General features: G+C 48.5%; 1 protein-coding gene across 1 annotated transcript in view; it reads right to left on the bottom strand.

Moving 5' to 3' along the window:
• Positions 1–240: 240 nt before the first annotated feature.
• Positions 241–24,932, bottom strand: part of ZNF496 (zinc finger protein 496) — a 30,741-nt gene continuing 6,049 nt past the window's right edge. The window contains 6 exon segments of the mRNA XM_058555438.1: positions 241–571; positions 573–1,066; positions 7,788–7,901; positions 8,830–8,937; positions 9,402–9,534; positions 24,682–24,758. Coding sequence (XP_058411421.1) covers positions 311–571; positions 573–1,066; positions 7,788–7,901; positions 8,830–8,937; positions 9,402–9,534; positions 24,682–24,758 — 1,187 coding nt within the window. The 3' untranslated portion in view covers positions 241–310.

The raw sequence follows: 24,932 nt of genomic DNA on the forward strand, positions 1-24,932 counted from the left end.
TCTGTAAGACCCAGAAACACAGCAAATCAGGGCTGATGGTGACACACCCGCCCTGCTTTTTGGCACAGCCACAGAACCGATGCTCATGTGGCCACTATCCCATTTCTACCTGAGAGCACAGGGCAGGAGGACGTGGTCTCTGTCCTGGGGAGGTGCGTCGATGGGAGGGGTCTGGGACCAGGCAGCACCAGGCGTGAGTGGGCCGCAGCCGGCCCGGGGCTGCACCTGACCAGCGGACCGCACCGGACACTGGGGCCGCACCCGGGCCCGCACCCGTGGGCCGGGGCTGCACCTGCAGGCCGGGACCGGCTCAGTAGGAGTTCAGGGCCTGCTTGGAGCGGCGCTTCATGTGCAGGCGCTGGTGGCGGAGGAGGTCGGAGTTCTGCGAGAAGCTCTTCACGCAGTAGCGGCACTGCAGGGACCGCGCCCTGCTCTTCTCGTGGACCGCGCTGCGGTGCCGGGCCAGGTGGTCGGGCCGCTGGAAGCCGCGCCCGCAGTCACAGCACTGGAAGCCCAGCTTGGCCCGGCCCTTCCCCAGCAGGGCGCCGGCCCCCCCCGCCCGCCGGCCCGGGCGCCGCGCGCTCCCGCTCCCTCACCGGCGCCAGGCCGTCCGGCTGCAGGTGCACGCGCCGGTGGCAGAGCAGGTGCGAGTTGAGGCGGAAGCTCTTCCCGCAGGCGCCGCAGCGGTAGGGTTTCTGGGCCTCGTGGGTCTCCCGGTGCCCGTCCAGGTCCTCGCTGTCGCTGAACAGCTCCCCGCACACCGAGCACTCGTGCGGCTTCTGCTCGCGGCGGCTCCGCAGGTGCCGGATGAAGTTGACTCTCCAGCGGAAGATCTTGCCACAGTTCGGGCACACGTAGGACTTCCTGGAGGAGGTCTGCACCTCGGCCCCCTCGGCGCCGCTCCGGGGGGAGGCGGGGAGACTGCGCGGCTTCTCCGGGGGGCTCCGCGGCTCGTCGGTGCAGTAGGAGCCGAGCTGGGAGTCCTCATCCCCGGAGCTGGACAGAACAATCTCGATGGTCACCTCCTCCTCCAGGCCGGGCTCCAGGGACGGCGCGTTGCCTGCGGCTACAGGAAAGCAACATGGAAGTCAGCAGTGCCGCCCAGGCCGCACGGCAGCCCCTGTGAACGCCACCAGGAGGGTTCTCTTGGGTCCAGAAACCCACATTTTTGCAAGGGAGCTCTCTCCTGTGGGGACCTCTGCTGCAGCCTGAGAAGGAAATCCTTAGCGGGGGCCACATTGAGCCCACTCGTCCTCCTCTTCTCCTCTCCCCCTCCCCGCCCTTTCCCCTAAGCCCTCAGCCCCATCCTTTATTTTTCTTTTTTAGCCACTGAGACTCCTCCAAGCTCTAAGAGTTTGTATTTATCTTTGTAAAGTCGGCTATTCACAGACCACTTGGCACCGCCGTATTACACAAGCGTGGGAAAATCCTTTCAGGGCACGTTAAGGACTTTGGAGAGAGGAAGACCAGATACTCCATAAGCAGAGTGCCAGGAGGGGGCCGGCTACCACGCTCTCAGCACTGCAACGCTCCAGGGCTGTGCGAGACTTCTGACACGCACAGCCCCATTTGCTCCTGAACCCAACCCAATGACACCTTATTTACCACACTGTACACATCAGGGCTCAGGGGTGAAGTGGGAGCTGCGCCTTGCTGTGCTGTTGGACGTCAGGGCGTCCAATGGTCCCAGACCACCAGATCACTGAGTCCCCCACCAGCATCTCTGCCTCCCAGCGTCACATTTGAGGCCCACCAGCAGCCACCAGCGGCAACAGGTAGAGACACATTCTGGACTTCATAACCTAGACTGAAGCTGACTCAATGGACCCCAAGTCTGTGATGGAAAGTGGTACCACAGGGAGGAGGTGGGTGGGCAGCGGGAAACCGGCACGAGGTCGTGGCCTGCAGCCCAGAGCCCGTCACACAGCTCCCGTCTGGCCTCTGTTTCCTCCCTTTTGTGAAATGTGGGGCTCAGGTCTAGAACGGGGGGGTAGTGGTGCTGGGCCCTTCAGGACATTAGTAGGAATATGGTTATTTTGGACTTGACTGCTGGAGGGAGGAGAGTTCTGCAGGTCAGGGAACCTGAGGGCAGCTGGAGCTGGATGAACAGCAGCAGGGCAGGAGGACCCAGAACCCACAGAGAAAGAGAGACATCGGGCAGTGGCAGAGCCCATGCGGCATTTGTCCATCCATGAGACAACAAGGGGAAGGGGGTCGGGAAGAATATGAGGCTGGGGAGTCAGAGGGAGACTGGAAGATTTAGAAAATTCCCAGTCCATCCATATTGGAAAAATGAGAGTGTGTGTTCTGGAGAGGACACCAAGGATGTGGCTGACTGACCATTTGCTCAAGAGATTATGGGGGTGACCCATGGATCCAATCAGCCGTCTCAGGCGGAGCCAGGAACGGAGATGAGGTAATCCACGGAAGATCTGTAGAGGACCCTCTGGTCTGACGGCCAGGACCCCTGTCAACTGCATGGTAGACCAACTACGTTTTTGAGAATTTTATATGAGCAGAAACCCTGCCAGCTTGGACTAAAAAGGACAGACAAAGGATGAACTGAAGGAAGGCTGTCAGACTTCTGGGATTCCACCAAATGGGTCAGTAGAACTATCTGGCTGGAACATACGTTGTTAAGAAAAAGGAAGAACAACTCCAAAGGCGGTTCAGAGGTCTACAAGGCTGCCATTGTCAACAGGGCCCTGAGGACACAGGCCCAGGCAGGGGCAGAGATCTGAGCCAAAGAAGACTGGAAGAGGGAGCCGGCCCCGTGGCTTAGCGGTTAAGTGCGCGCGCTCTGCTACTGGCAGCCCGGGTTCGGATCTCGGGCGCGCACCAACGCACTGCTTCTCCGGCCATGCTGAGGCCGCGTCCCATATACAGCAACTAGAAGGATGTACAGCTATGACATACAACTATCTACTGGGGCTTTGGGGGGAAAATAAATAAATAAATCTTTAAAAAAAAACAAAGAAGACTGGAAGAATTAGCATAGTTAAAATGTCCATACTTCCTAAAGCATACAGATTCAATGCAATCCCAATCAGAATCCCAATGACATTCTTCACAGAAATAGAACAAAGAATCCTAAAATTTATATGGAACAACAAAAGACTCCAAATAGCCAAAGGAATCCTGAGAAAAAAGAACAAAGCTGGAGGTATCACACTCCCTGATTTCAAAATATACTACAAAACTATAGTAACCAAAACAGCATGGTTCTGGCACCAAAACAGACACACAGATCAATGGAACAGAATTGAGAGCCCAGAAATAAACCCACACATCTATGGACAGCTAATTTTCAACAAAGGAGCCAAGAATATTCAATGGAGAAAGGAAAGTCTCTTCAATAAATGGTATTGGGAAAACTGGACAGCCACATACAAAAGAATGAAAGTAGACCATTATCTTTCACCATACACAAAAATCAACTCAAAATGGATTAAAGACTTGAATGTAAGACCCGAAGCCATAAAACTCCTAGAAGAAATTATAGGCAGTACATTCTTTGACATCGGTCTTAGCAGCATGTTTTCAAATACCGTGTCTACTCAGGCAAGGGAAATAAAAGAAAAAAAAAACAAATGGGACTACATCAGACTAAAGAGCTTCTGCAAGGCAAAGGAAACCAGGAACAAAATGAAAAGACAACGCACCAACTGGGAGACAATATTTGCAAATCATATAACCAACAAGAGGTTAATTTCCAAAATATTTAAAGAACTCATACAACTCAACAAAAAAACAAACAACCCAATTAAAAAATGGGCAGAGGATCTGAATAGATATTTTTCCAAAGAAGATATACAGATGGCCAAGAGGCACATGAAAATGTGTTCAACATCATTAACTATTAGGGAAATGCAAATCAAAACTACAATGAGATATCACCTCATGCCCATCAAAATGGCTATTATTACAAAGACAAGAAATAACAAGGTTTGCAGAGGATGTGGAGAAAAGGGAACCCTCATGCAGTGGGGTGGGAATGCAAACTGGTGCAGCTACTATGGAAAACAGTATGGAGACTCCTCAAAAAACTAAAAATAGAAGGGTCAGCCTGGTGGCGCAAGCGGTTGGGTGCGCGCACTCTGCTGCGGCGGCCCAGGGTTCGCAGGTTCGGATCCCGGGCGCGCACCAACATGCCACTTGTCGAGCCATGCTGTGGTGGTGTCCCATGTAAAGTGGAGGAGGGTGGGGCATGGATGTTAGCTCCGAGCCAGTCTTCCTCAGCAAAAAGAGGAGGATTGGCAGATGTTAGCTCAGGGCCGATCTTCCTCACACACACAAAAAAACTAAAAATAGAAATACTGTATGACCCAGCTATTCCACTTCTGGGTATTTATCCAAAGAACATAAAAACACTAATTCGAAAAGATATATGCACCCCTATGTTCACTGCAGCATTATTCACAATAGCCAAGACTTAGAAGCAACATAAGTGCCCATCAAGGGACAAACAGATGAAGAAGATGTGGTATATATACACAATGGAATACTACTCAGCCACAAGAAATGATGAAACCCAGCCATTTGTGACAACATGGATGGACCTTGAGGGTATCATGCTAAGCAAAGTAAGTCAGACAGAGAAAGTAAAATACTGTATGATTTCACTCATACGTGGAAGATAAAAACAACAGCAACAAAAAAACCCACATAGACACAGAGATTAGACTGGTTGTTACCAGACGGAAAGGGGGGAGGGACGAGGGTGAAAGGGGTGACTGGGCGCATTGTGTGTGGTGATGGATGGTAATTAGTCTTTGGGTGGTGAACATGATGTAGTCTACACAGAAAATGAAACATAGTGATATACAACTGAAATTAATATAATGTTATAAACCAATGTTACCACAATAAAACAAAACAAAATGAAACATAAACCAGCTATCTACAAGTCAAGAAGAGAGGCCTCAGGTGAAGCCCACAGCTGACACCTTGAATCTCTGACTTCCGGCCTCCAGAACTGGGAGAAAATCCATTTTTGTTGTTTGAGCCCCAGTCTGTATTCCTTTGTTATGGCAGCCCTAGGAGACTAACATCGTGCACACAGGATGACATCCCCTCAGATCAGCCAAATGACCAAAAACAGATACAGAGTTTCTTAAAAAGCGGGAATAAATCAACAGTCATGCTGTGTGCCATCAACACAAGTGTGAAGAATTCCCAGCAGGTGAGCTGAGCCTCAGAGGTGCGCCCAAGATGCACAGAGAGGACGAGCAGGGAGCTCTGAGCTCAGCACTGACGAGTACAAATGGGGAGGGGGTACCCAAGCCTGCGGCCCTGCTGTGCGTGGCCAGGGAACGCCAGGCTGCTGGCGTGTTGGGGGGGGGCGACGGCACGGGCCCAGGTCAGTGCCTGACCCCTCAGGAAGGTGCCCTCTGGGCTGGTGTGAGCAGCTCGCGGGGATCTGCAGGGGCTGAGATAAGCAGGGAGGGTAGGAAGCAAATGACAAAGGTTGTATAAAAATATATTCTTATAATGTCAGGATGGTGGGGCTTTCTTAAGCAAGACATAAAGCCAAAACAGAGATGATGAATAAGTGTATTTGCATTTTAAAAATGTGAAAAAAGACATTTATGTGCTGAAACACACATAACCAAAGTTTAAAAATGAGAGGAATTATGTGTAAATACATAAGAGGTAACAGATTCAGACCCATAATTTTGAGTTTCCACAAATCCACAGAAAAAGCATGGTACGGCTCGATAATGTGGAGTAAAAAGCATGGGCCTGGAGCCCAACCACATGGGTTCAGATCCACAATCTCATACCCACGGCCTGTGAGTGTGGACCGTGGGCAAGCGACTCCAGCTCGAGTGCCTGAGCTGCAAAACAGAGACGTCACAGTACCGGTTACGGGCTGAATGCGTGTGTCCCCACAAAATCCACACACTGAAGCCCCAACCCCCAAGGTGACGGGACAAGGTGTGAGGCCTTTGGGAGGTAATGGGGTGTAATGAAGTCTTACAGGCGGGGGCCCTTGTGACCGGATTAGCGCCCTTACAAGAAGAGGAAGAGACGAGAGCTCTCTCCGTGTCCACGAGCACCGAGGAGAGGCCACATGAGCACACAGGGAGAAGGCGGCCGTCACCAGCGGAAGAGAGCCTTCACCAGACACCGAATCCACTTCTGCCTTGACCTCAGATGTCCCAAACTCAGAACTGCGAGAAATAAACGTCTGCTGTTTTAGCCGCCACCCTGGTATTTTGCTATAGTACCAGTGCTAGCTAAGACAGTGCCTACCTCAGCAGGTTCTGCGAGGACACACGGCACAACGTTGCAAGACCTTACACGGGTGCCCCACACTGCACACTGTGAAGTGCTTGGGACACAACAGGGCTCCCAGACGTGAAGGGGAGGAGAAAAGAAGCAGGGACTAAATGTTAACCAGGCAATTCAGAGAAAACCGACAAACAAGACCACATTCCCCCTCCGGGCAGCATGACAAAGCGCTGGTCGGACCAGCACAAAGGCGGATGCGGGGACGCAGACCCCTCGCCTGCTGTCAGAGGCGTGAGCAGGAGCGACCGAAATAAAAACGGTGCCTGTTCTCTGCAATCCATCATCTCGCCCTGTTCTCAGAAAGCAGCCCTTGGCTTCTTGCCATTTCAAAGCAGATTCAGTGACAGAGCCGAGGAAAAGGGCAGCACAGCTGCAGACCCCTGTGACATGACCATCTGCCTTCTAGAAGCTGACAGGGCTGAGGGACGGGCTGCAGGCAGGCAGGAGCCAAACAGGGCTCGAAATGCACCTGAGCACCAAGCGTTCAGCAGCCCGACGGAGAACGGGCCACACACGATGGTCCCCCCAGCAGAGAGCAGGCTCCTGAGCAAACCAGGGCCAGCACCGAAGCTTGCGTGTGTGGGGTACCGTCCTTCTAGATCCGCCGTAGATTTACCTAACGTCAAATCGCTTTTGTCCACACGTCCAAGGGGGCTGCAAGCCCTGCACAGGGCTGGGTGGAAGTACCACAACGCCTCGCAAATTTTGCCTCCAAAAGGCATCATGGGGAAACAGACTGGGGAGTCAGTCTCCACAGCTGCAGAAAACCACAACACACGCGTTCAAGCAAGAACCACAGACGGGGTTTGATGGTGGAAGGGCGTCTGAACCCCGAGGACGTTCAAGACACCTGGATTCCAGTCTTTGCCTCTGGAGGTGGCGACTTGACCCACATGACTCAGTCTCAGTGCTGGCTACTCCAAGGGCAGCTAGAGGGCGTGCCCTCGAGGTCCCTACCACGCCCACCAGCACACGTGCATACACACACCACACACAAGTATGCACACACACACCACAGATGTGTATGCAGACAGCACACATGCACCACACATGTATGCACACATACACCACACACAAGTATGCGCACACACCACAGACGTGTATGCACATAGACAGCACACATGCACCACACATGTATGCACACACACCACACACAAGTATGCACACACCACAGACGTGTATGCAGACAGCACACATGCACCACACGTATGCACACATACACCACACACAAGTATGCACACAAAGACCATACACACCACTTTCACGCACACACACCACACACGTGACACACTCACCACGTGCATCACACACACATGCTCATACACACCACGCACATGCACACTCTCAATAGGCACGCACCACACCAGACATACTATACACAACGTACGCCACACCACACATCATCACCACACGCATGCACACACACACAGCTGCAGGCGCGCACACACTCACGCCGCACATCACACACAGGCACCCCAGCCTCGCTCCTTTACCGGGGCAGGTGCTCTGGGCAAGTGCCGTCTGCTGGCAGGTCTGGAGCTCTGGCATCTGCAGCTCATCCCGTTTTCTTCTTTCTTCTACCTGGAATGGCTGGAGGCTGGGAAAGTCTTTCCGGAGAAGAAAACGGAAAAATCGATTTGTCCCGCAGCTGCAGCACCACCTGGGGAGCACCTTAACAGATGCCCGGCCGCGAGGCGAGGCAGCCCTGGGCCGAAGCTAGACAGAAGCAACGTGGATGCTGGTTCTGCCCTGTCCACTTGACTGTGCACAAGCACCTGCCATCCCTGTGCTCATCTGCACCCACAGGCCCAGGGCCCCACAGACGCAGCCTGCACAGAGATGGCACGGGCAGCCACACCAGAGGCTCCCGAAGTCTGTTCCAAGTGGGGATGGTGAGCCAAAACCTGCGCTGCTCTGTGGTCCCAAAGGGGAGGGGGCCCGGGGCTGTGCCGATGCCTATGAAGCTTTCCCCTGAAGGAGCAGACACCCGAGGCAGTGCAGCCCTGTGGTTAGACTCCGGTTCTGGTGACACAGCGAGCCAGGGGAGGGGGAGGCCAGGAGCAGCTGCTGCCGAGCCGGGCCATGTCGGCCAGGCCCCGGCACCTGCCCGGCCGCGGTTTCCGCACGCCACCTGCAGCATGTGGTTGGAAGGATGAGCCAGGCGGGCGTCCAGAGGCGCTGTGCCCAGTGCCCAGCCAAGCGGAGGCACGACCTCTCCTCTCCCACCTGACTGTTGGAGAGCATCTGACCTCAGGTGTGGAGGGGCCGCTGGGTCGTCAGCTCAAACGAGGTGCGACTTACAGCAGAGGAGAAAGACACTCCCGTCACATCCTGGCCCCTGGTTGAGGGAGTGCAACCCCACAACCCCACCTGGCAAAACTGAAATCCCACATCCTTTCTGCGAGGAGTCGGGGAAGAGGCAAGACACGTCCGCCAAGACCCAGTCCAGGGCTGACGGGGCTGCAGAGGGATGGCAGAGGGAGCGGGCCAGCCTTCCACCCCGCCCCATCCACCCCGCTCTGACCCATGACTCACTCCAGTAGGAGACCTGGGGCGCGCCCTTCCCCTGGAGGTCCTGCAGCTCTGCCACATGAGGCTCGTCCTCCTCTCCCTGGGAGATGTCCAGCTGGGCAGCTGGGTCATCTGTTCACAGAAGGGGGGAGACACACTCATCGGGGATCTGCTCCGCAGGAAACCAGGGCAGATGGAGCGTGGTGACTCTGGGACAGGTCCAGGAGAGAGGAGCTGGAGGGACACACCACGGGCAGGGCACCGACGGGGCCACGCAGGCTCCAGAGAAGCAGAAAAGCCGGAGCAAGCAGGGAGGTGAGGAGGGAGCACCCTAAAGGGAAAGTGGCGGGCTTGGGGCTTAGAAAACCAGAAGTGGGGAGAGCCACAGGGTGAGGACACCAGGAGAAGAGCGGCCGCGGGCAAGGCGGTATATCTGGTCTCATAGCCAGGAGCCTGGTTCACAAGTGACCGCAGCAGGCGACAGTCAACCTGCAAAGCATCCTGGGGCCACTGTGTACAGGTGACCTCTGTGGACAGCGACAGCAGACGTGGGCCCCCCGCTTCCCTGTCTCAGGAGAGGGGGAGTCGGGGCTTACGTGGAGGCAGCGAGACCCCGCAGTCCTCCCCGATGATGAACTCTCCGTAGAAGCCAGTCTGGGCAGGGTCTAGGAGGGACCAGTCCTCTTCTGAGAAGCAGAAGATCATGTCCTTGAAAGGAGAAACCCGGTTCTGAAAGCACAGAACAGGGACACCTCAGTCCAGGGACAAGCCGGGACACGCCTGGAGTGAGCTGGGGCCGAGGGCAGAGCCCAGCGACACGTGCAGACGGAGGAAGGGAAGGTGGACAGGCTGCTCCAGGGCTTCTGGCTTCCCAGTTCTAGCCTGAGGTCCACCTCGGACCCAGCTGCTACGGCCGAACCCTAACGGGATGCCTCCCCCGTGGCCAAGGATGTGAAGCAATGGTCCCCCCACTCACTGCGGGGAGGCCACGCCCCACAGCCCCAGGCGGGCAGACTTCCGACACGCGCACCCTTTGAGGCAAAGAAGCCATCTCTAGAGTTTACTGTGCACTGTGCAGCGTGAGGTCTGAACACACTGCTTCACCGCAGCGTCGATGACACGAGACGAATGAAGACTGAAATGCTCCACGCCCATGGGCCGAGAACTGCTGAAGTAAACCACAGGCCATCCTGCCAGGCCCGACTACACCCCGTTAGCAAGGACGAGGGCCTCTCCTACCACAGAGGAGTCCTTCCAAGGTGAGTGTCACATGAAAGGCACCGTCAGAGGCTGTCTAGACGCCCCATGGGCAGGGGCCCGGGTTAGGCGAGCAGAGAGATTTCTCTTTCACTCTGAGTCACGGACCACGGGAATGGGTCAAACCTTAATTTTAATTTAAAAAATGATGGCATATCCATACAGTACCAGGAGACCATAAAGATAAGGAAGTCCTTTCCAAAACAGAAATATAGATCTTTGCCAGTTGAAGTATGAAATTAGGGTCTCAAACTTCCTGTAAATATCAATATGACAACAGATTGATGGTAACAATAAATGTCATTGAAAAATTATTCATTTTGTTTGCAACAATCTGAACCTTAATTATTTGATAGAATATTTGGAAAAAGTAAAATGTGAAAGATGGAGAATTACTGGTCTAGGTGACATTTCTGTTTGTACCTTCTAATCCCAGAACAGAAATACATAAATCTATTATTTCTACTAAGTGTGTCACTATACATATATATATATATATATATACACACACACACACATGGTCGTAGAATTTGTCTGCATGTAGCATTCACTGGATAGTGGCTTAACAAGGCACATATTTCCTGCAAGGTGTTTCAATGTATTTAAAATAAAATTCCATTTTGGGTTAAATAAAAACAAGTCCTTTACACAGTTAATTGGAAAGGACTTCAAAATAAAATTTAGGGGGGGCCGGCCCCGTGGCTTAGCGGTTAAGTGCGTGTGCTCTGCTGCTGACGACCCGGGTTCGGATCCCGGGTGCGCACCGACGCACCGCTTCTCCGGCCATGCTGAGGCCACGTCCCACATACAGCAACTAGAAGGATGTGCACCTATGACACACAACTATCTACTGGGGCTTTGGGGGAAAAAACTAAATAAATCAATAAAATTAAAATAAAATTTCGGGGGAAAAATGCAACCCATATAATATTGTACAATAAACTAACATCTGTTTAAAAAAAGTGAAAAAGAATTCATGATATTTTAAACCTCTGCGCTCGCACCTGCCTCAGCCTCTGGAATATTAACAGTTACTGCCACATGGCTGCCCTGGGGGACAGGTGTGTGTGGGGACAGGGCTGGGAAAGGAGAATTTTCAATGAATGTCCTCCAGTACCTTTGGACTCTTCTTCCCCCACATACACACTTTTTAATTTTTGAAATTAAACCTAGAGAAAACAAAGAGAGTAATACAATGAACAGGAAGGGCATACAACCCTCCAACTGGATTCATCAAGTTGACACTGGCCATTGTCACAGCCCCTCTCACACACGTGGTGGGTGGGTATGTCTACTTGTTGCCCTGGATCACTGGGGAACCGCAGACACCAGGATACATTACCTCCACATGCACCAGCATGAAATCTCCTAAGAAAAGTTACTTCTCCAACACTAGCACAATGCTTTTAGCACAATGGCTCTCAACCAAAGTGGATTGATTCTGCACCAGGGCTACCTGGCAATTCCTGGAGACATTTCTGTTCGTCACCACTGGGGGGTGGGCACTACTGGCATTGAGTGAGTGGAGGCCAGGGATGCTGCTCAACCCCCTACAGTGCCCAGGACAGCCCCATGCGACAAAGAACTCTCTGGCCAAACTGTGAAGAGAGCCACGGTCGAGAAACTGCTCTACAACACCCAACAAACTAAACGTTGTTCAGCAACACCATCTGGTGTCTTTCGAATTATGAAATAGCGTTACCTTTTCAAGGAAAAAACTACGATGGGTTCCACAGGTGACTGTGACAGGAAGTCGAGGCTGGGAACTGGTGGGTTAAAGCTTTCTAATGGGCCCTAGAAATCTTGCTGAACAGAGATTGTGTCTTTAAATGTCAACCATCAGGAACACAAGTGAAATTCAATGGTCACATGTGTACAATCACTTGGGTATTTTTGCTTTCTGTGGGTTTCTGCCCAAGCCCACCTGAGCAGAAGACTAGAAGTGTGATGCTCCCTGGGTCCCTGAGGAGGCAGGAAAACAGGCTCCTATATGTGCCTGGGGGAAATGCAAGCAGTATTTGGGAGAATGTAACAGGAGCACACCCTGTGACCCAGTAATCCTATTTCTAGGCATTTTCCTAAGGAAATCATCAGATGTACGCAAAGGCATGCGTAAAAGAACACGGAACGCACTGTTTGGTAGAATCATGTTGAGGTTTTTCTTTTTTATGCTTTTCGCTAGTGTCTTAAGAGTTACCATGAGCAAGTATCATTTATATCTTATTATTAAAAATTGAGACGAAATACCCATGTACCCAACACTAAGATGTAAGAACTACTGACAGGTAAGTGTTTGCTTTCCGTCTTCTCTGAAGGGTGTGTTGGGTCACAGATGGGACCTTCTCGAGGAGGCCACACCCTGGATCTGCGCTCTGGTATTCAGTACCTGCCTTTTAAACTCCCATTACCTCTGAATAAGCATCAAAATGATATCATAGCACTGTTTTGTATGATTTTAAATGCTCAACTTGCCTTACACTCTCCATTCGGTATAAGACTTATTCATGTCCACGGAGGTCTAGTTCACTGACTTAAACTAATGTGTAGAATTTCATAGAGCACAGTTGATTTTACCCATTCTTCCGTTGATAATAGTTAGGTTTTTCCAAGTATTTGCTATTACAAGCAGCAATTCAGTGAACACTAGTCTGTCTCCCTATCAGTGTGCAAGTGTCTCCAGGGTGGACGTGTGGAGGGAGAGCTCCTGGACCGTCTGGAGCACATCTTCATGGATACCAAATATTTCCACATCATTCCCCCAGTGGAGCCCCTGAACTACACCCCCACAGGCAGCGCCCCACACTCCTGTTTCCAGAAGCCTTGCCAACTCGCGGTATGGTCAGACATCCAGGTCCTGGCGGGGCTGCTGTGGCGGCGGTAAGGGCAGTAGATGAGCATCTCCTCAGTTTACTGGCTAATCGAGTTTCGCCTTCTTTGAGATCCTTATTTATTTCCTCTGCCTATTTTTCTATTTTCTAACTGGTTGTTGTTCCTATTCTTTTAACCGCTTGTTTTAAGTAGTGGATATACTTCACTATCATAAAAGAAAGTATAACAGTATTTCAATGTTAAAATTTAAAAAAAAATTCTAAATGTGTTGCAATCAATTTATGGTGATATAAATAATCAGTAATATTAGTGGTATAGGATGAATTGCAAGAAAATGTTTAACAAATTAGTATGGTGATAATTTTGATGAAATAGCTTCAAAGTCAGAAATGTGGTTTTGGAAGAAAAATAGACCAATACAGAAGAGAAGAAAGAGTCCAGAAACAAAATTTAGTACACACAAAATTTTAATCTACAAGAAAAAAACAGAACCCTAATCAATGGGGAAAGAGAAAGATGATTTTTATCCAATGTGCCTGATATAGTTGGTTGCCTATTTAGAAATTAAGACTAGATTCTGATCCTTCATCTAACTAATATAAAAATAAAAACCTTGAAGTACCAAAAGAAAAAAAAAATGGCTTTCAGAGACTAAAAATAGAGACACCACATGAAGAAATAACTGGCAGATGCTCCACATAAAAATTATAAATATCTACAGTAGTGAAACAGCATGAAGGAAATCAAAAGACAAATGTGAACTGGGAACCAATGTTCACTATTTATGAAAGGCGAAGAGGACCTCAAATATACAGAGCTTACAACACAGCTGGAAACACCTTCCATCCCAACATACGAGGGGACCAAGAAAGTAAATACTTTAAAACACATGAAAAAAAGCTCAAATTCACTAGTACATGAAAAACGTATATAAAATACTATTACCAATCACTGCTTTGATGAAGATTCAGGGAGAAAAGGGACAAAATCTCATCAATAATCATCTGGTCATTATACGTAAAAATGTGTTAGAAACACTTTGAACACCACCTTAGCCTAGAGGCGAAAATTCCCACAACCTAATCATAGAAATCCTCTGGAACCTTCAGAAAAGCTACAATACTAATAAGTAAAATTCACAAAATTGCTGGATAGAAGGTTGATATACAAAAATCAATTATATTTCTATATTTCTATATATGAATAACTGGAAGATGAAATGTAAAAAACCATACCACTTTCAATAGCATCAAAAACCATGAAATTCAGGGCCGGCTCGGTGTAGTGGTTCAGTTTGTGCGCTCTGCTTTGGCGGCCCGGGGTTCGCAGGTTCAGATCCTGGGCGTGGACTTAACGCACCACTTGTCAGGCCATGCTGTGGTGGCGTCCCATGTAAAGTAGAGGAAGATGGGCACGGGTGTTAGCTCAGGGCCAGTCTTCCTCAGCAAAGAAACAAGGAGATCAGTGCTGGCCTGGGCACGAGAGCGTGGCTTCACGGCAAAGGGGCAGAAGGGAGCTTCCAGTGTGAGGGAGATGTTCTACATGTTGGTGGGGGGTGAGGGTCACATGAGCGTAGACACTTATCAAACACTCTGTAAACTTTATACTTAAAACAGGTGTATTGTATGCAAATTATAGCTCAAAATAGATTTAAAAAAGTAAAAATAGACCATTTTCTGTCATCATTTTGGTGATGATTAAAAACAATGTTAATATAAAAACATATCTATGGAACAATGATACATGAATTCTGTATCTATGTCATATTAAAAGTCTCCTGAGACTCTTACTCAGTGATCAGAGCTGGCAGGCCCACACAGGGTGCACCATTGCAGGCCTCACGCCCAGCGCGCTGGGAAGGACACAGCCCAGCCTGGCGCTCAGGCAGAGCTACCCTACCTGGGCGAGGTCCCGTCTCATTCGTTAGAATCATCGACGCCATGAAAGACACTGCAAACCCAGAGGAGATGTTGGGGATGGGACAACTAAACGAGAAGCATGACCTGGATGCGTTTAAATGTTAAATTTCCAGAATGTGATAACTGTATTGTGGCTATGTCAGCAACTGTCCTTGCTTTTAGGAAATATGCCCCAGTGGCATCAATCAAGAGATAAAGGGGCATGAACGTCTGCATCTTACTCTCCAAAGATTCAGTAAAAAATGTGGGTAGGGTGTAGGAGGTGAGACTGGGGCATAGGGAAGGAAGGAATATGGAAATTAAAGTGAAGGGTATTTGGAAGTCTCTGTCCTAATCTTGTAATCTTCCCCAAGTCTGAAGTTAATTCTGAAGAAAAAGCTAAACATAAATAAATAGAATATTTCAAAAATGTCTGAAGCTGAATCAGGAGTTTGGAACAGGGCTTCTCAAACTCGGAGGTAGATATGAATCACCTGGGAATCTCGGTGAAAATGCACGTCCTGCCTCAGTAGGTCGGGGGGCGAGGAGGGGCTGCGTTTGAAGGAGTCCCCATGTGGCTCTGCTGCTGGAAGAGGCCAGTGTGGGCGAGCCTGTCCTCCCAGACAAGCTCCACAGAATGGAAGACAGGCCTCAGCAAGCCATGGGCTCGCAGGAGAGAACTTGGTGTCGGTCTCAAAGGGATCAGGACACGCCACCCGAAAACATGCCACTTTGGCATAAGGAGCTGAAAGCAACTGAGAAACAGAAGATTGAGAGAGAGTGCTCTACCCTCCCCTGTTTGCCTAACAGCAGGCTGTAAACTCCCCTCTGTGAAGGAATCCCACTTCCTTTCCTACCAGGAAGGGCGGTGACTCTTAATCCCCGGGCCGAATGCTAGACTCTCATCCACCCTGAAACAGCACAACAAATTTGACCAAACAACCTGATCTTCCATCAGTGTCCACATTCACTGGCCTTCCCACAATGTACCACTCCTTGAAGCTCAAAATCCTTTTTCTGTGTCTTGCCATTTCTCCAGAAATTTATCGCCCTTGGTGAAAATGGTACATAAGCCTTGGGGCCTGATTGCCTTCTGGGGGTTTTCATGTCATTTCTGTGAGGTACCCCACAGGCATACAAAATAAATCTTTTTCCCCTGTTAATCTGTCTTTCATCAGTTCAATTTGCAGGGCCCCATTCACGGAACCTAAGAGAGTACAGGAAAAAGTATTTTTCCTCCCTGCCAGTCTCTTAATGAGGAAAAGATGGTAAACATCACTACTGATGAAATATGACAGAAATCACCGCTCTAAGGCAGCACCACAGGGGGTCTGGTTCTACAGATTCTGAAGGAAAATGGCAATATGTGTTATCTGAAGAGGTAAGGATGTTTTTTCCCTTTGACCCTTAGGTAGGTATCTGAGAATCTACCCCAAAGTGGAAATAGGAACAAAACACGGCAGCAGAGATGCTCACGGCATCGTGGAAGCAGACCCAAGTGCCAGGGCAGGTGAGTGGTCGGTGATGCTTGGGTCATCCCCTAGGGCCGCCCGGATCGGAGGGGAAACGCTTTCAGATCGGAGGGGAAACGCTTACATGCTGGGGAGAAGCATGCACACAGCACGCAAGGGCCCAGAGCGTGTTCTCAGCAATGGCAGAAAACTCGTCAGGGGACTGGGACCTGTGACACCCTTCCACTTTCCAAATCTCGCCAACTTTATGATGAGAATGGACGGGGGAGTAAATGTCTATTTAAAATAGATTTTCAGAGGAGACCTCTGCTGCCTTCTTGAAGATGGAGCAGACATACTTTTCCCTAATTCCTCCACTCAATACAACCACAATCCTGGGACATTACACACAAAACATACACAAGACAAGTGAAGGGTGAGAGAAGAAGGCAGGACAGCCAGGGGCCTCGGGTCCTAAGGAACAACACAACGGTGAGTCCCCGGGGTTTTCTTCCTGCCTCATCGATCAAAACTTGAAGCTGAAGGCGCTGGCAACCAGAAAGGCCAGTGGGCACAGGTGGAAATAACCCTAACAGGTGCCTGTTCTGTCAGCCCCAGACCAGGGAGGGACAATGACTGGTCTACTCCAGCCAAGCACCACAGCCTCGCTCACACCAGCAGCGGGATGTAGATGTATGCCCTCACGGCAATGGAGCACCTTGCCTCCCTCACTAGGGAGAAGGTCTACACACACACACACACACACACACACACACACACACACACACACACACACACGGCGTCAGTGGAGACCACATGCAGAGAACTGGGATCCCACCTCCACTTGGGAGCCTGCCCTTCAGTGCCAACGGAAACCAAAGAGGCAACCCAACTTCTTCCCGCCCTTGACAGTGACACAATGGCCCCTCTCATCTTCTCCTGCCAGAGCAGTGTCAAAAGAAAAAAACCAGCTAAACCCAAGGCTTAAATAAGATCCAGAGTCTTATAACATAATATAAAAATGTCCAAGTTTCAAAAGAAAATCACTGGTACCAAGAACCAGAAAGATCTTAAACTGAATGAAAAGACAGTCAGCAAACACCAACACTGGGATGGCAGAGATGTGAGAACCATCTGTCAAAGCAGAAGCCATGATCAAAATACTTCAACAAGCAATCACCAGCATGCTCAAAACCCGTGAAAAAGCAGAAAGCCTCTGAAAGAAACAGAAAATATAAAGATCAACACAATGGAAACATTAGAAGTGAAAACCACAACACTGAAATGACGAGCTCACCGGATGGGCTCAAAAGCAGACTGGAGGGGACGGAGGAAGGAGTCAGTCAACCTGAGGACAGAAAAATGGAAATTGTCCAATTTGAACAATAGGGAGAAAACAGACTGGAAAAACATGGACAGAGTCTCAGCACCTGTGGAACTGCAACCAAAGACCTAAAACCTGTGTCAGAGTTCCGGAAGCTGGAGCTGAAAAAGCACTTGAAGAAAACATGGCTCAAGACTTCCCAGATTTGGAAAGAGATGCAAACCACAGACTCAAGAAGCGGAGTAAACTCCAAACAGATAATCCAAAGAAGTCCAGGCCAAGATACGTCATAATAAACTTCTGAAAACTAAAGACAAAAGAAGGAGAAAATCTTAAAAGTAGCCAGAGAAAAATGTTACCTTCCTTGTAGGAGAAAAGGAAATACAAATGGCAGCAGATTGCTGATCAGAAGCTAAGAGGCCAGAAGAAGGGCACCATACTTTTCAAGTGCTGAAAGAAATCGGTCAACCGTGGATCCTGCATCTGAGGAGAATATCCTTCAGGAATGAATGGGGGAGTCAAGACATCCTCACATGAACCAAAAATAAGTACATTTGCCACCAGCAACTTATCCTAAAAGAATAGCTAACGGAAATTCTCTAAACAGAAAGAAATGAAGAAGAAAAATGGTATGCTAGAATATGGGTAAATACAACAGGCTTTCCTTCTCCTTCTGAGTTTTCTAAATAATTTTGATAGTGAGGCAAAAATTATGACACTGCCTGATGTGGTTCTACACGTACACACAGGAACTATTTAAACCAGTTGTATTATAAGGGGGAGGGTGAAGGGGCGTAAGAGTGTGGTAAAGTTTTTTTCATTAACAATATAAAGATACACACTCAGCAACACACTAGGTAAGTCAAAATGGAATTCTACAAAATGTTCAAGTAATCCACAGGAAGGCAAGAAAAAGAAAATACAGAAACAAAAAACAGACTTAAGCTCTAATGTCAATAATTACATTAAAATACATCAGTTAAAACACAGCAACTGACAGAGATTAAAAACATGACCCAACTACAAGCTATCTAAGAGAAACTGACTTCAAAGGTGATACTGCAGGCAGGTCGGAAGTAAAAAGATGAAGATGTATATTATGCAATCATTAATCCAAAGGAGGAGTCGCTCCACTAACACCAGACAAGGCCCACTTCAGAGCAAAGAAAAGCACCAGAAAGGGACTACACATAATAATAAAAGGGCCAGCGCATCAACGGGCACAGGAATCCTAGACTTGTGTGCTCCTAACAGAGAGCCGCCAAGGACATGAGGCAAAAACCGACAGAACTGAAAGGAGAAACAATCAACCACTCTAGTTGGAGACTTCAATGTCCTCTCCCAACAATTGATCGAACAATCAATTACACATAAAATAAGCAAGGAAATAGAAGAATTCAAGAGCACCACCAACCGCTCAACCACCAACATTTATAGAAGACTCCACCCAACAACAGCAGAATATGCATCCTTCTCAAGTGCCTACAGAACACACACCAAGACCACACACCGGGTCAAAGTTCTGGAAGGAGGAGACACTCCCAACAAACGTGAAAGAACTGGAATCACAGTGTGTTCTCTGATCAGAATGGAATCAAACTAGAAATCAGTCAGAGAAAGATAACAGGGAAATCCGCAAGCCGTGGAAGTTAAACAACACACTTCTAAATAATCCTTGGGTCAAAGAAGGAGGCTCAGGGCCGGCCCCGTGGCTTAGCGGTTAAGTGCGCGAGCTCCACTGCTGGCGGCCCGGGTTCAGATCCCGGGCGCGCACCAACGCACCGCTTCTCCGGCCATGCTGAGGCCGTGTCCCACATGCAGCAACTAGAAGGATGTGCAGCTATGACATACAACTATCTACTGGGGTTTTGGGGGCAAAATGAATAAATAAATAAAATTATAAAAAAAAAAAAAAGAAGGAGGCTCAAGGGAAATTAAAAAATACACTGAAATGAATGAAAACAGAAATACATCGTATTCCAGTTCGTGTGCTGTCACTAACGCAGGGCTGAGAGGGCCATTCACAGTGCGAAGTGTCCACCTTAGCAATGCTGACCTCTGAGGCAAAGTCACCACTCAAGTCTAAGCTCCCAGCTCAAGAACCTAGAAAGGGAAGAGCCAAACAAACCCAAAGCAGAACAAAGAGAATAATAAAGACAAGGGCAGAAATCGATGAAAGTGAAAACAGAAAAATAGAGAAAAAATGAAACAACGAGCTAGTTCTTTGAAAAGATCAATCAAGACGAACAGAGAGAAAAAAGAGAAGGCGCACATTTCCAATATCAGGAAGGAACCTGCTGACACCAGACCAAGGAGTCTACACATCACTCTCCACGCATAAACTGACAGCTTAGATGAAACAAACCAATTCTCTGAAAAACACATACTCCGACAACTTGCCCACTCGGAAACAGAAAGAACGAGTAGCCCTATAACCATTCCAGAAGTCGAATCTGTAATTAAAATACCACTTTCCGGTCACCCACACCAAATCTCCAGGTTCGTGTGGTTTCCCTAGGAATTCTACCAAATGTTCCAAGAACCGACACCAATTCTACACAACCCCTTTAGAAAGTAAGAGGGGGACACTTCTCAGTTCATCTTATGAAGCTAGTACGACCCTGATACCAAAACCAGACAAAGACAGCAAAGAAAAAGGAAACCACAGACCAATACCCCTCATGAAGAGAGATACAAAAATAACACCAAATAAAATTCAGCAATATATAAATAGAATTTTACACCAGGACAAGAAGGGGTTTATTCCAGGGATGTAAGCCTGGGTCAATATTCAAATATCAATCAATATAATCCACTATACTAACAGCCTAAGGAAAATTCACATGATCATATCACTTGAAGCAAAAAAGCTTTGACAAACTTCAACAACCACACATAATAAAAACTCCAGAAAAAGAGGAATTGAGGAGCTTCCTCAACTTGATAAAGACAATTTAGAAAAACATAAGTGAACACTATCCTAATGGTGGGAGAATGAAGACTTTCCCCCTGAGATGAGGAACAACAAAAGGAGGTCTGCTCTCCCCTCTGTGCGGGAAGTCCTAGCCAGCAGGATGAGGCAAGAAAAGGAAATAAAGGCACAGAAATTGGAGAGAAATAAATAAAACTTCTCTTATTTGCACATGGAACGACTGTCTACATAGAAAAATCCAGAGAATTCTATTTGAAAACAAACAAAAAACCCCTCCTTAAACTGATGTGTGACTCCAGCAAGGTCACAGAACACAAAACGAACATACAAAAACCAACTGCATTTGTTATACGAGAAATGAATACGTTGTCATCAAAATCAAAACTCTAACACTTACAACTGCTCAAACAATGAAGTACTTAGGTATAAATCTAACAAAACGCGTACAGGACTTGTCTACTGAGAACCCCACAATGCCGATGAAGGAGAGGAAAGAAGAAATAAGCCAATGGAGAGGCACATCCATTCACAGAATGAAAGACACGGATGGTAAAAACGTCTGCACTCTCCACGTTGATATACAGGTTAACAAAATTCCGACCAAAACCTCAGTAAGACTCTGTAGATTTGGACAAGACTATTCTAAAATTCACACAGAAAAGCAAAGGGACTAAAATAGCTCAAATCCTTTTGAGAGAGAAGAATAAAATGTGACAAAGCAATCCATTCCATTTCAAGACTTACTGTATAGCTCCAGTAATCAAGACTGTGTGGCACTGGTGTAGAGAAATAGATCAACGGAACAGAATAGAGACCCAGGAACGCACCCGCACATCTGCTCAACCGATCTTTGACAGGAGCAAAAGCAACTCCTCGGAGGAAAGAGAACCCCTAACAAGTGGTGCTGGAGCAACAGGACGTCCACGGGGGAAAATGAACCTCGAGCCAAGGCCCACACCCCACGCGAAATGAGAGCTCACGGACTTACATGCAATGGATCACACCATGGATCCAATGTATCACGGACTAAATGTAAAAGGTGTAACTATATAACTTTTACAAAACACAGAGGAGAAAATCTTTGGGATCTAAGACTAGGCAAAGAGTTCTTAGACTTGACAACAAAAGCACAATCCTTAAAAGGAAAAACTGACCAACCAGACTTAGTCCAAATTAAAAACTTCCGCTCTGCTAAAGACCCTGTTAAAGGGGATGGAAAGACAAGTTCCAGTGCGAAAGGAAATATTTACAAAACAGATACCCAAAAAAGGGCAAGTATCTGGAATGTATAAGAAGCTATCAAAACAACAGTAAAAAAGTAAATGGTCCAATCGGAACTTGGGCAAAAATCATGAAAAGAGGATATACAGGGCAGATAAGCACATGAAAAGATGTTTCACATCATCAGCCAATAGGGAAATGCAAATGTAAGCCACAATGAGGTATCACCACACACCTATCAGAATGGCTAAAATAAAAACACAGTGATACCAAACACTGACGAGAATGTGGAAAATGCTGATCATTCACATCGTTCGTGGGAATGTAAGACGGTACAGTCACTTTGGAAATGGATATAACGGTTTCTTAACAACTTTTTATTTATTTATTTTTCCCCCAAAGCCCCAGTAGATAGTTGTATGTCATAGCTGCACATCCTTCTAGTTGCTGTATGTGGGACACAGCCTCAGCATGGCCGGAGAAGCAGTGCGTCGGTGCGCGCCCGGGATCTGAACCCGGGCCGCCAGCAGCGGAGCGCACGCACTTAACGGCTAAGCCACGGGGCTGGCCCTGGATATAACGGTTTCTTACAAAACGAAATATGCGCTTGCCATACAATCCAACAACTGCATACCTGGGCATTCATCCCAGAGAAATGAAGACTGCAGCTCACACAGAAACCTGCACACAAATGTGTATAGCAGTTTTATGTTGCATACTTATGAGTCCACTGATACGATGCCCTTGAAATGACAACATTTTGGAGATGGAGAACAGATTAGTGGCTGTCAGAGCCTGATGAGAGGGTGGAGGGAAGAGAAGTGGGTGTGGCTGTAAAAGGCACATGAAGAATCCTTCTGGCGAAGCAAATGTCTCGTACTTTGCGTGTCTCAATGTCAATATGCTGGTTGTGACACTGTGCTATATTTCACAAGACCACTTAGTATCAAGAGTACAAGGCGGGGGGGCGGCCCGGTGGCGCAAGTGGTTAGGTGCGCGAGCTCCACTGCAGCGGCCCGGGGTTCGCCGGTTTGGATCCCGGGCACACACTGACACACTGCTTGGCAAGCTATGCTGTGGCGGTGTCCCATATAAAGTGGAGGAAGATGGGCACGGATGTTAGCCCAGGACCAGTCTTCCTCAGCAAAAAAAAAAAGAGGAGGATTGGCATCGGATGTTAGCTCAGGGCTGATCTTCCTCACAAAAAAAAAAAAAAGTACAAGGGATATCTGTTATTTCTTACAACTGCATGTGAATCTACAATTATCTAAAAAGATAAAAAAAAAACTTTATGTGCACCCATGTTCATAGCTGCATTACTCACAACAGCTAAAAGGTGGAAGCAACCCAAGTGTCCATCAAGAATGAGTGGATAAACAAAATGCATTATATACATGCCATGGAATATTATTCTGCCTTAAAAAGGAAGGAAACCCTGACACATGTCACATCATGGATGAACCTTGAGGACGTTATGCTGAGTGAAATAAGCCAGTCACAAAAACACTGCTTGATTCTACTTACATGAGCAATCTAGAATAGTCAAGTTCATAGGGAAACTAGAACGGTGGTTTCTAGGGGCTGGGGTTTGGGGGAATGGGGAGTTATGACTTAATGGGTGAGGAGTTTCACTTTGGGACGATGATAACTTGTGGTGATTGGCTGCACAACCATATGATTATACTTAATACTACTGAACACAAAAATACTGCTGTGCATTAAAAATGGTTAACATTGTAAATTTTATGTTATGTATATTTTACCACAATTAAAAATAAATCTTTTTTAAAACTCTTAAAAAAAATAAGAACTTCATGACAGTGACTTCTGGTGCACTGGGCCAAAACCATCTTCAACAGACAAAACAGCAGCAATTTATCAAAATCTCTACCGTCTGCTCACTACAGCATTTACAGGAATCTGAGGAAAGTCCAAGACGCACCCCCAAGCTCATCAGACACGAAAGTCTGTCATCAGACCCCCGCAAGTGGCAGAGGTGAAGGGCATCAACTTCCAATCAGAATTACAGGCTTCACTTCCTTTGAGACTTCGTGTTTCAACAGCTATCGGAGCAGAGCAGATGCGGAAACTCAGCGGAGCAACAGGCCCGTGGGTCCAGCACTGAAGGAACGGAGACACCCCGGCCCGTACCCCAGTAATCGCTCCCCAAGCTTACAGTCACATCAAATACACGGTGCTGAGTGCAAGCTTGAGGTGCGTTTACTGTGTGTCTCTATCCTTCAGACGGTCTCCCGTCTGCCAGGGAAGAAGTGACAAAACAGGGCCGCCCCCTCACAGAGCCCACTCTCTCACGGAAGATGACGCTGCAGTGACCACACATCACGGCAGCCGGGGAGAGGAAGACAAATGAGGGGTACGGTTGGAAACCGCAGCCAAAGGCAGAAGCCAGGCTGGGAAGAAGTGAGTGAGGGCACCTGCCAGACCAAGACCAGCCCCATCCATGAAGACGCTGGTGCAGAAACACCAAGGGGGAACGCCAAGGAAACCCCCCAAACACCCAGCAGCGCCCGTGTGATGGCGCTGAGATCACCTGTGTGCTTTCCTCCATTTTCTAGCATTTCTGAAACACGTTACTGTGATTATTATGAAACAAAAAATATCCTGGGACGTCAGAGTGGAGAGGTCTCTCTTGTCTCACAGAGGGGACCCTAGGGTGCCAAGAGGATGATGGGGGACTGGAGGGCATTTGTTTCGAGCCATCACTGTCTGTACCAAGGCTCGAAGGTGGCGGTCACACAGCCAGCCCCGTGAGCAGCCGGGACTACGGGGGCAGGAGGAGGGATGGGCGTCCCATCAACTCAGTCTTCCTGTGTTAGTTCTCCAGGCCGGGGCTGAACAGCCTGGGCGGCAGATGGCAAACCGGCCGGGCTCCCGGCAATGCTGCCCTGTAGCTCACGGAGAGGCAAACGAGGGTTCCCAAGGACTCTCGCAGAAATCACTCACCGGGGGCAGCTGAAGGGCGGCCATCTGCTGTGCATCCCTCAAAGTCGCCTCCTGAAGCAGGGGAGTGTCCTGTGGACCTGAAAGAGACGGGACAAGGTATCCATGAAACCCTGGTCTCCTCTCACCTGTCGGAGGGTGACGACGTGGAGACAGACCACCGGGACTTCCCTCACTCCGTTTTCAGACACGACAACAAGACTCGACGAGGAATGCCCAGCTGGCTCTGTCACCAAGTAGCTATGCGACTGCCC

Source organism: Diceros bicornis, chromosome 1 (genome assembly GCF_020826845.1).
Source record: "Diceros bicornis minor isolate mBicDic1 chromosome 1, mDicBic1.mat.cur, whole genome shotgun sequence".
Taxonomy (NCBI): domain Eukaryota; kingdom Metazoa; phylum Chordata; class Mammalia; order Perissodactyla; family Rhinocerotidae; genus Diceros; species Diceros bicornis.